The following is a 12,238-nucleotide window of genomic DNA, read 5'->3' as shown; positions in this document are numbered from 1 at the left end:
AAGGCAAAAAAGTGTTTCTTTGTCAAACAAAGTGGGATGCAATGTGAGCCTTGAATTGGATTCCATGCAGGAATTTACTAGGATCTCAAAACCAGATTATGAACATGCTTTGCCATAGAGGAACACATGAAGCGTCGGATTATGAACATGCGTTGCCATAGAGAAACACAATATATTTGTATATATTATAACCAGGGCTTTGAACCGATTTTTTCCCCCAATCGGTTCGTTCCCAACAGAAACGTAATTATAACGTTTCCGGTTATGAGTTCCACCAATAAATTGACGTTCGCGAACCGGTTAGAACAAAAAAATACTGTTCCCGGAACGGTTAATTTCGTTCCGGTCAGCTTTAATGCTATAGAATTATGTCACATCTTTCTCATCCAGCTTAAACCAAATGTAATAATATTACAACCATTATTAAATAATAATAATTATATTATTAATAATAATAATAATTAAATAGGCCTACAATTATTTCCAATGTGTAGTTTATTGTTAAAAGATAAAATTTCCACACAAACGTAACCACATTATTAAGACACGTGGTTATGCCACTCGGGCAACAACAAATTCCAACTGTCGGGGGGAAAGGCCATCCAGTAGGCCTACTCATACCGTAACAATTTTTTTTTTTGTCTTGCTTAGGCCTACTTGCAATTAGGCCTGTTTCATCAGGTAGGGCCTATTGTTTATCAACAAACATAGCCTACTAATTATAGCCTGTAATAACAGTGGCTCACATTTAACAGTTCGCAAAAACTAAAAAAATGGCTATACCAACCTGCCATTTTTAAACAAACAACAAAAAAATTTGTGACTGACATTAGGCCTAACGAGAGTAAATTGCCTTCCACGATGCAAAAAATATGCCTAACAGCCAATAATAATAAAAATAAAAGAAATCATGCAGTCACAAAAGCAGATTACTCCCCGTATCTGATGTTAATTAACCAAGAAAGACGGAAGTGCAAATGGGTCAGCCTACATTCAGTCAGCGAATGTCTGATGTGATGTCACACAGGAAGTGAACCTCAGCCGTCATGGTAAAGTGCGCAGGAAAATAATTACTTTTTTTTTTTTTAGTTAATTAGGCAACGAAAACTTGGAGGAACGAAATAAAATCGGTATTAACCAGTTACCATTATTTTTAAATAAGTGTTCCTGTTCCAGAACATAAAAAATAATAACGTTTCCGGTTTCGTTTCCGTTCCCTGTAAAATACAAAAAGTTCCCGGTTTTCGTTTTCGTTCCTTGAACCGGTTCAAAGCCCTGATTATAACATGATCTCTTTGACTCAGAAGGGCTTGGTATCAGTGGATAGCTCTGTGTATCCTCTTTCATCTGACATGCGTGCCATATGCATGGGATCACAGGTTGGTGAGTAATTCAAACAAGAGTAATGGGTGCTCAGGTGAACGCAGAGTGGAATAGACTGTAAATATGATGCAATTTAATTTAATTTCATGATTTTCTTAAATTTGAATACTTGATCGTACAGACAAGTGGAAGCCTCATTGGAAAGCCCCACTTCTGCTCTGTCATGCGTTAAAGGTTTCATCTCGCTGTGATGAACACAAAAATCATTTCCAGTAAAGGACAGTGTTGCAACAGTGTTGTTTAGGTACCTTAAATGTGCACGAAAGGTCTCAGAGTATCGCTGCAACGAGGAGATGGAGAGCTGAGATCCATAGCACATCTTCGTCTATGGATTAATAATGGCTTCTGAAATGCTTTTTTTTTGCAATGCAGCAAACTTTGTTAATATTGTGATGCTTGATCCGATTTGCATTAAAGGGCTGCTAATCTTCATGGATGGATGACCGTGAATTGGTGGTAGCCTATATATTAGTTATTATCTTGTGGTAGCCTAGGCTACATTTGAATGCATCCTCTCTGTATAATAAGCTACGCTCAGTCTGTTGAAATCGAAAGAAATTAAAATTGAATAACATAGTCAAACAGGTATATTGCCACTTATGACCGGATTTAGGCCTAATGGGTGTGATTGATCTTTATGAGCTCTTTTGTAGCATGTTTTACATGACCGATGAGTCATGATGTTGTCAATGACCAAGTTCTGTGCCCAAGCAGGGGCGTCGCCAGCTGATTTTGCCAGGGCTTCAGCCCCGAATGTTTGCAAAGTTGACTAACAAATAAGAAACCATTACTCCGATCGTGCATTGAAACTTTGAGATGAAATGGACCTATTTATCAAACATACAAGCGAACACTGGTGTCCTCTCACTCTCCTGCATGCAGCAGATCTTACTTGAATGTTACCTTAGGCCAGCGTTTCTCAAACTGTGGGTCGCGACCCACTACTGGGTCATGGAGACATGCCAGGTGGGGCGCGAACTGACGTGAAAAACAGGAGTTAGTGGCCTAGACCCAGGTAGCACCCGATGCGTAATGGACGGACTGTGTTATTCATAGAGAAGCGCTCGTGTCAAGGCAGCTTAGTTAGTCCCGAACTGAATGAGATTTTGAACGAGGTTGTGAGAGTGGTAAATTTCATCAAGACCCAGCCCTTAAAAGCGCGTCTATTCTCCACACTTTGCGAGGAGATGGGAGCTGACCAAAAGGCTGTTCTGTTTCACAGCGAGGCAAGGTGGCCACTCGGGAGCCACTCTTGTGCCACTCTTGTGATCCCATGTATTAAACAGTAGGCTTACATCACATCCCTGCAAAGTTTATTTAAAAAATATTTCCCAACCAGCAGTGCTCAGTATGACTGGATTATGGATCCATTTAATGCAGCATGTTGGTATTTCATTGAATATATTGTACAATGCTGTAAAATAATGGCCTATGCTGCCTAATATGTTGCTGGAAAACAGAAATATGTTTTTAATTTACAATGGCACATTATGTATTTATTTATTATTATATCTGCAGCACCAGCTGATTTTAACTCTGCTTAAGAGGATATATTTAGAACTTGTCATTATCATTATTTCAATAAATTTGACAGTTTTAAGCTTGACCTACCGCTTTCTTAGAGCGATGAGGGACAGGTGGGGCTCGAAAATGCCCCCTTGATCAAAGTGGGGAATGAAACAAAAAGTTTGAGAACCACCGCCTTAGGCTATATAGTTCTAATAGCAAACAGAAATGTCAAGATAGCAACAGATCATTACATCCTTTAATTGTCAAAATATTATTCATTCATTCATGTTATACGAGCAGAACTAAACTATATTAGATTCCTGACCACTTTTACAGTCGACTTATAGGCCTTAGGTCTATTAGAGAGATGCGCTAAAGCACAGCCAGGTATGGTGCGTAATGGAGATTCCAAATCACTCTTCTTTGGTCAGAACGTAGGTCCGTCCTATGCACCGAAACTTTTTACAATGCAACAAAATATTTAAAGAGCATCAAGCTATTAAAATCTCTTATGTAAGCACATAATATAACAGAATATTAGTCAGTCATTTTTATCAGGTCAAACAGTGATTTGATAACGTTTTTATTTAAGGCCCACCCACAATTGGTCTCGCCCATCCAAAACTGGAATCCTGGCGCCGTGCCTGGGTTAACCATATTTATTTTATGTGACAAATTGCATTTTAAAGTAATTTGAACAGGACTGTAACTGGGTGGATATATGTGTCTGTGTCTTTCCAGTCCCCACAGGTTACAGTGAGATCTCCAGTATTCCCATCAGTAAACCAGGTAGACGGCTCTATAATATACGAGGACCACATACACATGAGGTTGTGTCAGTGCTGCTGCAGGTTGATGCCAAACAGGGTAACAAGGTCATCATTGTCAGATCTCCACTTCAGGTAAGTTTGTAATGTGTAGAGTGATAGTGGGATTGTTTTTAAAAACAATTAAAAAAATAACCAGGGTTTCCATGGTCATGGAATTGTAGAATTCCTTTTCATCCTTTTTCCCTCGCCTGAAGAACTCATGGAATTCAGTAAATTCAAGGTTTTGGAAAAGTCATGAAATTTCATTTTAGGACGCATAGGCTTCTCTAGACCCCTTTTACTAAGGCACGTGCCCCAGTACTGAACTGCTGTGCCCCAGTAAAATCTCTAGTAGTTAGTTAAATATAAAAAAAAATGTCGGGGGGAGTATTCCCCCGGACCCTCTATGTGTGTGTGTGTGTGTGGGGGGGGGGGGGGGGGGGGATTTGTCTAAGTGCAGTTTCAGGTCTAGTGACACCCCTGGAGCGTACATTAACTCGCAGAATTTGACTTCATAGATATAGAATGGTGGTGGAGAAAACACAGTTTTATCCAATCTTTTCATAATTGGTTCAACCTGTGGTGTACAGTAAGCAAATTTGTTCTTGTAGGCCGTGAAATTTCATTCAAGGTCATTGAAAACTCTTGGAAAGGTTTTGAAATTGTGTCAGTGAAAATGGGTGGGAACCCTGTTTAATCCTATTAACTAGATGTATTAACTATTAACCCATGGCAATGCCTTACCTTCCTCTTAAAGGAACACGCCACCCAAAATCAGTAGTAATATATGTTCTTACCTTAACTTTCACGAGTTGAGTCATACCTCTCCCGCGTCGGTATGTGCACTCAAACGCTCTGGCGCGCGGCGCGAATGTGTTAGCATGTTGCTATGCTAGCGGGCTCTGCGGTGGCTGTAGAGGGAGTAAGATGGCATTAATCAAACACATCCACATTTTCCCTACTTAAATACAGTTGCACAAGTAGTTGATAAAAATGTGTAAGGTCACACAAGATGAAACGTGACGATTTTCCAAGCGAATAAACAGGAGAACTACAATGTGTGGTGCAATAGCACTTGGGAGTACTTCGACCTAGGTAGTAATACTAATTAACACCTAATTGTAGATCCTATCCACCACAGAGTTTAGAATCCATGCTTGATCGACCCCTCAGCCTCCCCCTCCCCTCTGACCGAGAGAGAGGCACACACACTAGAGATCCGCTGATGGGCTTTTATTTCAACCATCTGCATAGCAAAACTTAATCCAATCTATCAGCAAAGTTTTTTGACCAATTTTCAAAACCGCACCCCCCGCCATCCGCTGTGTTTTAATAATATATGGGATGCGGCGCTGCTGACGTGAGGCTAGAAAGCTCTTGCCTGTTCTTTCTAGAAAGACTGATCCAATGCAGCAAATATATTAAAAGGCTATAGTCCTACATTGGCTACAACAATGTACAACAACATGTAGCCTATCCCTAGAATATCAGCAGCAAACTCAGTCTCTGTCTCGCAAAACAGTCTCCAAATAAAACGCACATCGGCCTGTTGCCTAGGCTATTCTGTGTGCCATATAGCCTATCGTCCAAAATGCTTGATTGCATTGCATTCTCCACATTTTTAGCTACATTTTCATGTACCACATCAGCATTTTTGTTCCGTGAATCTTTTGTAAATTGCTTTAATAGCGTCGGGCCCTTGTCAGCAGCTTTCGGCTTGCCTCTTGCCACTATTCACTCCTTCGTCTTCAACATTCCCTGTAGAATTCTCAATCATTTTGGCCTCAATGTGTCCAGTTACATAGTCTGTCTGTTCTTAGTCTTGGATTTTGTGAAATAAATCACCTGCTTGCTGCAGCTTCGGTCTGCACGTCCTTTTAAAACAGCATCTTTTTCTCTCTCGAGCATTTAATCTGCTGCCGGCTTGTCTCTCCACGTCATCCAAAATGCTTGATTGCATTGCATTCTCCAATTTTTAGCAAACTTTTCATGTACCACATCAGCATTTTTGTTCAGTGAATCTTTTGTAAATTGCTTTACAATTACCGTCGGGCCTATAGGCCTATTGCCAGGCTTGCCTCAGCTTCGGTCACGTCCTTTTACAATTTTATCATTGTAATAAAAAACGCAATTTGGCACATAATTTCAACATGCTGCTGGCCTACTAATTCAATTTCAATTTATTGTGCTTATAGAGCGCCAAAACATAACACATGTATCATGGCGCTTTACAGAATGTAGGCAATCAGAGAAAGAAGGAAAGAAAGGAAGAAAAGGAAAGCAAGAGAGAGGCCCATGGGTAACAGGGGCGAGGAAAAACTCCCTAGAATTGGAGATATATATAGGAAGAAATCTCGAGCAGATCCACGACTCAAGGGCCTGACCCATCTGCCTAGGGTCAGTACATGACAGTAAGGTCTGTATACATGACAAATGCATATGATAGTCGGGTGTAGAGAATAAGACATGGTGTTAAGCACTTGAGCTGAAAGTTACAAGAGGTGGGATGATTACGTATCCGTTATGGTAATTCGTTATTCCTGATTTAGTGACAGAAAGTTCAATAGTCCAGCGTTGGGATTGTCCAGGGGAAGGGAGTTTTCGAGGGGCATGTGGTGGGTTGGTGGATGGGCCAGTAATCCGGGCAGAGTTGTCATAGGCTGGTGGTGGGTCGCTAGGCTGTACGGGCCAGGAGTCCAGATAGGGGGCAGTAATAGGGCAGTCGAGGATGGGACTTCAGGTGAGATGGGTGAGAGGAGGGCCAACACACGGATGGTTGATGACTGGTGATGATATACCTCACAAGTGAGGTACAGTAAGGGGGAAGAAAGAGAGATGTAGAGTGGGTTAGTATTACTGAAAATCAGAATGGTTAATGTCAATAAGTAATCAGTAGTACTATATATTGTTACAGTATACCAGGTGGGAATAGGCAAGAGAGGGGGAGTTGAGAGAGAGAGAGAGAGAAGGGGGGAGAGGAGAGGGGGGGGGGTTGTACGGCGTGACACATGAAAAGTCCATGACAGCACTATGCTATAGCAGCATAACTAAGGCATGGTGAGGGGTAGTCGACACCAGCGCAGGTATGGTCAGTGACCACCATCGCACGTGCGACTGGGGTGCCAGTCACACGAGGACTCAGCAGGGTGGTCCATTCCAAAAAACCCTGAGGTGGGTGAATTTCCACGCACCATACCTAACTATGGGAGGCAGTAAAGAGGTATGTTTTAAGTCTAGACTTAAAAATAGGGAGGGTGTCTGCTAGTCGAATTGAGGTAGGAAGATTATTCCAGAGGAGGGGTGCGCGATAGCTGAAAGCTCTGCCTCCTACTGTAGTTTTTGAGATTCTTGGAATTACAAGAAGGCCAGTATTCTGTGATCGTAGCGGTCTGGGTGGGTTATATGGAACTAGGAGATCTTTAATATATTCTGGTGCCTGGCCATTAATGGCTTTGTATGTTAGAAGTAATATTTTGAAGTCAATGCGACTTCTAACAGGCAGCCAGTGTAGAGATGCCAGGATAGGGGAAATATGTTCATATTTTTTAGTTCTAGTGAGTGTGCGAGCAGCTGCATTTTGTATAAGCTGTAAGCTTTTTAGACAGGTGTTATTGCAGCCAGCGTATAGAGCATTGCAATAATCAATCCTTGAGGTGACAAAAGCATGGATTAATTTCTCAGCGTCTGGTAGGGATAAAGACTTCCTTATCTTTGAAATGTTCCTTAAATGATAGAATGAAACTTTGGTAATCTGTTTTATGTGATTACTTAGTGATAGGTCTTGGTCAATTGTAACTCCTAGATTTTTAACACATGTGGATGAGGATAGTCGGAGATCAGTAAATGTAGCCTGTGATGAGGATAGGATATCCCTCATCTTTTTAGGACCTAAAACCATGACTTCTGTTTTATCGGAGTTCAAAAGCAGGAAATTGTTTGTCATCCATGTCTTTATGTCTCGTATACATGTGTCAAGTTTGGCTAACGGAGTCAATTCGTCAGGTTTTATGGAAAGGTATAGTTGTGTATCGTCTGCATAAGAATGAAATTTAATGCCATGTTTCCTAATTTCTGAGCCTAGAGGAAGCATATAGAGAGAAAATAACAGGGGCCCTAGTACTGAGCCTTGAGGCACCCCATATTTTACCATGGTCTGGGTAGATGGTTCATTGTGAACCTGTACAAATTGTCTGCGGTTGGAAAGGTATGATCTAAACCAAGCGAATGCTGAGTCTTTAATGCCTATCGAATGTTCAAGCCTGTGGAGTAGTATGTTGTGGTCTATGGTGTCAAAGGCAGCACTGAGGTCCAGGAGGACCAATATTGATATATGTCCATTATCGGCAGCGATGAGGAGGTCATTAAAAACTTTAACTAAGGCTGATTCAGTACTGTGGTGAGCTCTGAAACCAGACTGATATAATTCTTGGATTTTATTCATATGCAAGAAGGTACCAATTTGTTTCGACACTATTTTTTCTAGTATTTTTGACAAAAAAGGGAGATTAGATATAGGCCTATAGTTGGCCAGGTTGTTAGGGTCAAGGGTAGGCTTTTTGAGGGATGGCTTAATGACAGATAACTTAAACGACTGTGGTACATGGCCTGATAGCAGTGAGTTATTTATAATCTGGAGCAAAGCATTATCCAACAAAGGAAGAGCAGTCTTCAGAAGATGAGTAGGAATAGGATCTAGTAGACTAGTTGTAGATTTTGATGAAGAGATTGTGGAAGTGAGGTCTAATATGTCAATAGGTGTAAATGAATTCAACGTTGTTCGTCTCATCTGTGATTCAATTATGTTTTCGCTACCGTTCAGCAATGGAGTATAAATATTTGGTGAGACTGACTGGATATTAATCTTATCTCTAATTGTTTCAATTTTGTCATTGAAAAAGTTCATTAAGTCATTACTGTTTAGGCAAATAGGGATAGATTCGGTTACTTCGGTGTGGTTATGCCTATTGTACTCTATTTTTTGCAAAAAGAAAGAAATCCTTGATAAAATAACAAGTCATTCACATTTTACTTTACGCACTGGCATGTCAGGGTGACACTATGACAAGCCTGTTCTGAAGACTCCCATTCATTTTGACTGCATGGGAAGAGAGCGCGTCTTTTTCAGACAGACAGCGCAATTCATTTTATACCAGCAAGCCGATCGGACAAACTAGCGCCTCGATATTAAAGAAATGCAGACTTCATTCATTCCGAAAGTCCACCGCACAACAGTGCAACGTGCATGTTCACATATTTAGTAACAACCGCCAAACTTGCTTGCTTGCCTTCTAAGTTTTCCGACTTTTTTTTCTTACCTTCTTTTTTCCACTGTGGATGTTATTGAGCTTGTAGTTATACAACTCCTATTCCCTGAAGGCTACAATTAGGCCTACTATATTTGATATCGAAACAAAATAACCCAGGCAGTCTCATCTAGGTTGAAGTCAACGTCAAGTTGGTTCTATTTACGGAGGTGAATGTGTGTGTGTGTGTGTGTGTGTGTGTGTGTAAACATCTTGTAGCCTAGATGACAGATGAAGGAGTGAATAGTGGCGAGAGGCAAGCCGAAGGCTGCTGACAAGGGCCCGACGCTATTGTAAAGCAATTTACAAAAGATTCACGGAACAAAAATGTTGCTGTGGTAGGCTACATGAAAATTTAGCTAAAAATGTGGAGAATGCAATGCAATCAAGCATTTTGGACGATAGGCTATATGGCACACAGAATAGCCTAGGCAACAGGCCGATGTGCGTTTTATTTGGAGACTGTTTTGCGAGACAGAGACTGAGTTTGCTGCTGATATTCTAGGGATAGGCTACAACATAGCCAATGTAGGACTATAGCCTTTTAATATATTTGCTGCATTGGATCAGTCTTTCTAGAAAGAACAGGCAAGAGCTTTCTAGCCTCACGTCAGCAGCGCCGCATCCCATATACTATTAAAACACAGCGGATGGCGGGGGGTGCGGTTTTGAAAATTGGTCAAAAAACTTTGCTGATAGATTGGATTAAGTTTTGCTATGCAGATGGTTGAAATAAAAGCCCATCAGCGGATCTCTAGTGTGTGTGCCTCTCTCTCGCTCAGAGAGGAGGGGGAGGCTGAGGGGTCGATCAAGCATGGATTCTAAACTCTGTGGTGGATAGGATCTACAATTAGGTGTTAATTAATATTACTACCTAGGTCGAAGTACTCCCAAGTGCTATTGCGCCACACATTGTAGTTCTCCTGTTTATTCGCTTGGAAAATCGTCACGTTTCATGTTGTGTGACCTTACACATTTTTATCAACTACTTGTGCAACTGTATTTAAGTAGGGAAAACGTGGATGTGTTTGATTAATGCCATCTTACTCCCTCTATGGCTACGGCAGAGCCCGCTAGCATAGCAACATGCTAACACATTCGCGCCGCGCGCCAGAGCGTTTGAGTGCACATACGGACGCGGGAGAGGTATGACTCAACTCGTGAAAGTTAAGGTAAGAACATATATTACTACTGATTTTGGGTGGCCTGTTCCTTTAATGCTAAGGTGGTAGAGATATTTTAATCCATGTTCTAATGAAGTAAAATGTACTCTCAGAAGAGTTGAGTTTTCAAGAGCTTCTTGAAGATCGAGAGGAACATCCCTGCTTTAGATACATTTGAATAATTAATTAAATTATTCTAATGTCTGTTCAATGTTTTTTAATATCTTTTGTTTAGATAAAAAACCACTTTTCTGTGCCTTTTGCTATCCTGAAATACTGCCCAAACAGTGGAAACATGGTCAATGTAGGCGTCTCCCAACCAGACAAAGAGTTACATGTCACCTTAGAGTCTTACAGGTAAGTTGAAAGACAAAGACAAGGCAGTGTACCTCTATCATAATCTCATATGTATACTTGTGAGAAGTGTTCCCATGCCAGATGAAGAGAGAAAGAGACAGGCAGTTACTCCTGTGAAAGGGGACAGAGAGAAGAGTGTGTAGCTCAGTGGTCTAATGGGGTTAGGCTGACAATCGGAAGATTGACAGTTTGAATACCAGATGGTCACTTGATGGTGTGTGCTGTGCCCTTGGACAAGGCACAATCTGCATTGACTCAAATCCTTCAGATGTTAAATGGGTACCAGTTTCGGCTGGGGTTTACCTGTGATGGACTGGTGTCCTATCCAGGGATAGTCTAAAACTCTCATTCGCTTAGCACCACAGAAACGGACGTAAGCACCGGCCCTATTAGTCTCTATGGCTAGGAAAGGAGTAACTTAACAGGGAGAATCCTTCAAAAGAAAGTAGGAAAAGAAGAGGAGAGGGAGAGAATTTGGGCTTGCCAAAGGTGACACTGAAAATGTATTGATCATGTATCCTAGGCTATATCCTGAATATTGTGTTATTTATTGGTAGTCTACATCTACATCTCTTAAAATGTCCTTGTCTCTATCCCTCTGTCCCTGTCACTCACTCACACACAAACACACACACACATACACATGCACTTATTATGTAAATGGCACATGGTATGTAATGACACATTTTTGCCGATTAGTGTCAGTTAGCATGCATACTATTATAAGTATCAATGGCATCTAATGATCATTAAGACCAGTTTTGGTCTTAATACAGAGCCTTATAGAGCCTTCATAGATCATCTTGAAATTAAAGTTCAGCTGTCACACAATAACTGAGCATCACCTTAACCAAAAACATCCCATAACCTTAAGTGTAACCATGCATTTTAGTTAAAAGTGTCAACAGATACTTACTTACTTAAAGCTTTTATTGTCCCCTAAGGGCGATTTGGTTTGCAGCAAGACATCCATAGACCACATAGGACAAAAAGTACAACATGACAACATGAACACCCAATGGGTGAAGAAAAGCATACAGTACATGCAGATAAGCAGTGCAGTGTGTATACAGGCAAAAAATAAATAAATAAATAAATAAAATACTTTAAGAACAGGAAACACTTTCTGCTCTCCATGGAGTACCTTCATACAGCAGGAAATCATACCTCACACTGTGCACCAAAAACACCATGATGTCAGCCCAGAGCTCCAAAATCTGAATTCAATAGAGAAATGGCACTGGGAACAAATGAATGTCTATATCTATTGGTTTTAACTGCAGGGAATTTGAAGCGTGACTTAGAGGGTAGCAACTGAAACTCAGGGTGAAGAGGATGACCATTTGCTGATAAAATAGATTCTGCCTTTTTTTGGACAAATCTACTGTACAGGTCTGATAGGCTGCTTTGCTTAGCACCTATGATTTTGCCACTGACCTTCACTATTTTGGCGAGTGAGGCTTTATCCTTTACATTCAGATTTCCATACCAGCATATTATAGAAAAAGATAAAACAGATTAAATGTATGATTTATAAAATAAATAGTTTGTTGATAATCTGAACATCTGTAAATAGTCTAAAAGGGACTATCCAAGTGTGACCCCGATTTTTGCCTATTAATGTCAAATGTATCCACAATATTCATTAGCCAACAATGATGTCACCAGGACACTTCAGTATTCAGAAATCCGGTTTTCTATTTCCCGCCAAAGC

The 12,238-nt window shown here is 40.7% G+C and overlaps 1 protein-coding gene across 3 annotated transcripts in view; it reads left to right on the top strand.

Moving 5' to 3' along the window:
* Positions 1–12,238, top strand: part of vps13c (vacuolar protein sorting 13 homolog C) — a 511,929-nt gene that overhangs the window by 305,529 nt on the left and 194,162 nt on the right. For all 3 annotated transcript variants that reach the window (XM_076287956.1, XM_076287955.1, XM_076287957.1), the window contains 2 exons: positions 3,634–3,794; positions 10,403–10,524. In XM_076287956.1, coding sequence (XP_076144071.1) covers positions 3,634–3,794; positions 10,403–10,524 — 283 coding nt within the window. The remainder of the gene's footprint in view (positions 1–3,633; positions 3,795–10,402; positions 10,525–12,238) is intronic.

This window comes from Alosa pseudoharengus, unplaced genomic scaffold (genome assembly GCF_046254945.1).
Source record: "Alosa pseudoharengus isolate Yale_2024_CS ecotype anadromous, Long Island Sound unplaced genomic scaffold, YU_APseudo_1.1 YU_APseudo_1.1_scf_16, whole genome shotgun sequence".
Taxonomy (NCBI): Eukaryota; Metazoa; Chordata; class Actinopteri; order Clupeiformes; family Clupeidae; genus Alosa; species Alosa pseudoharengus.
This window is presented reverse-complemented; position numbering and strand designations above follow the sequence as displayed.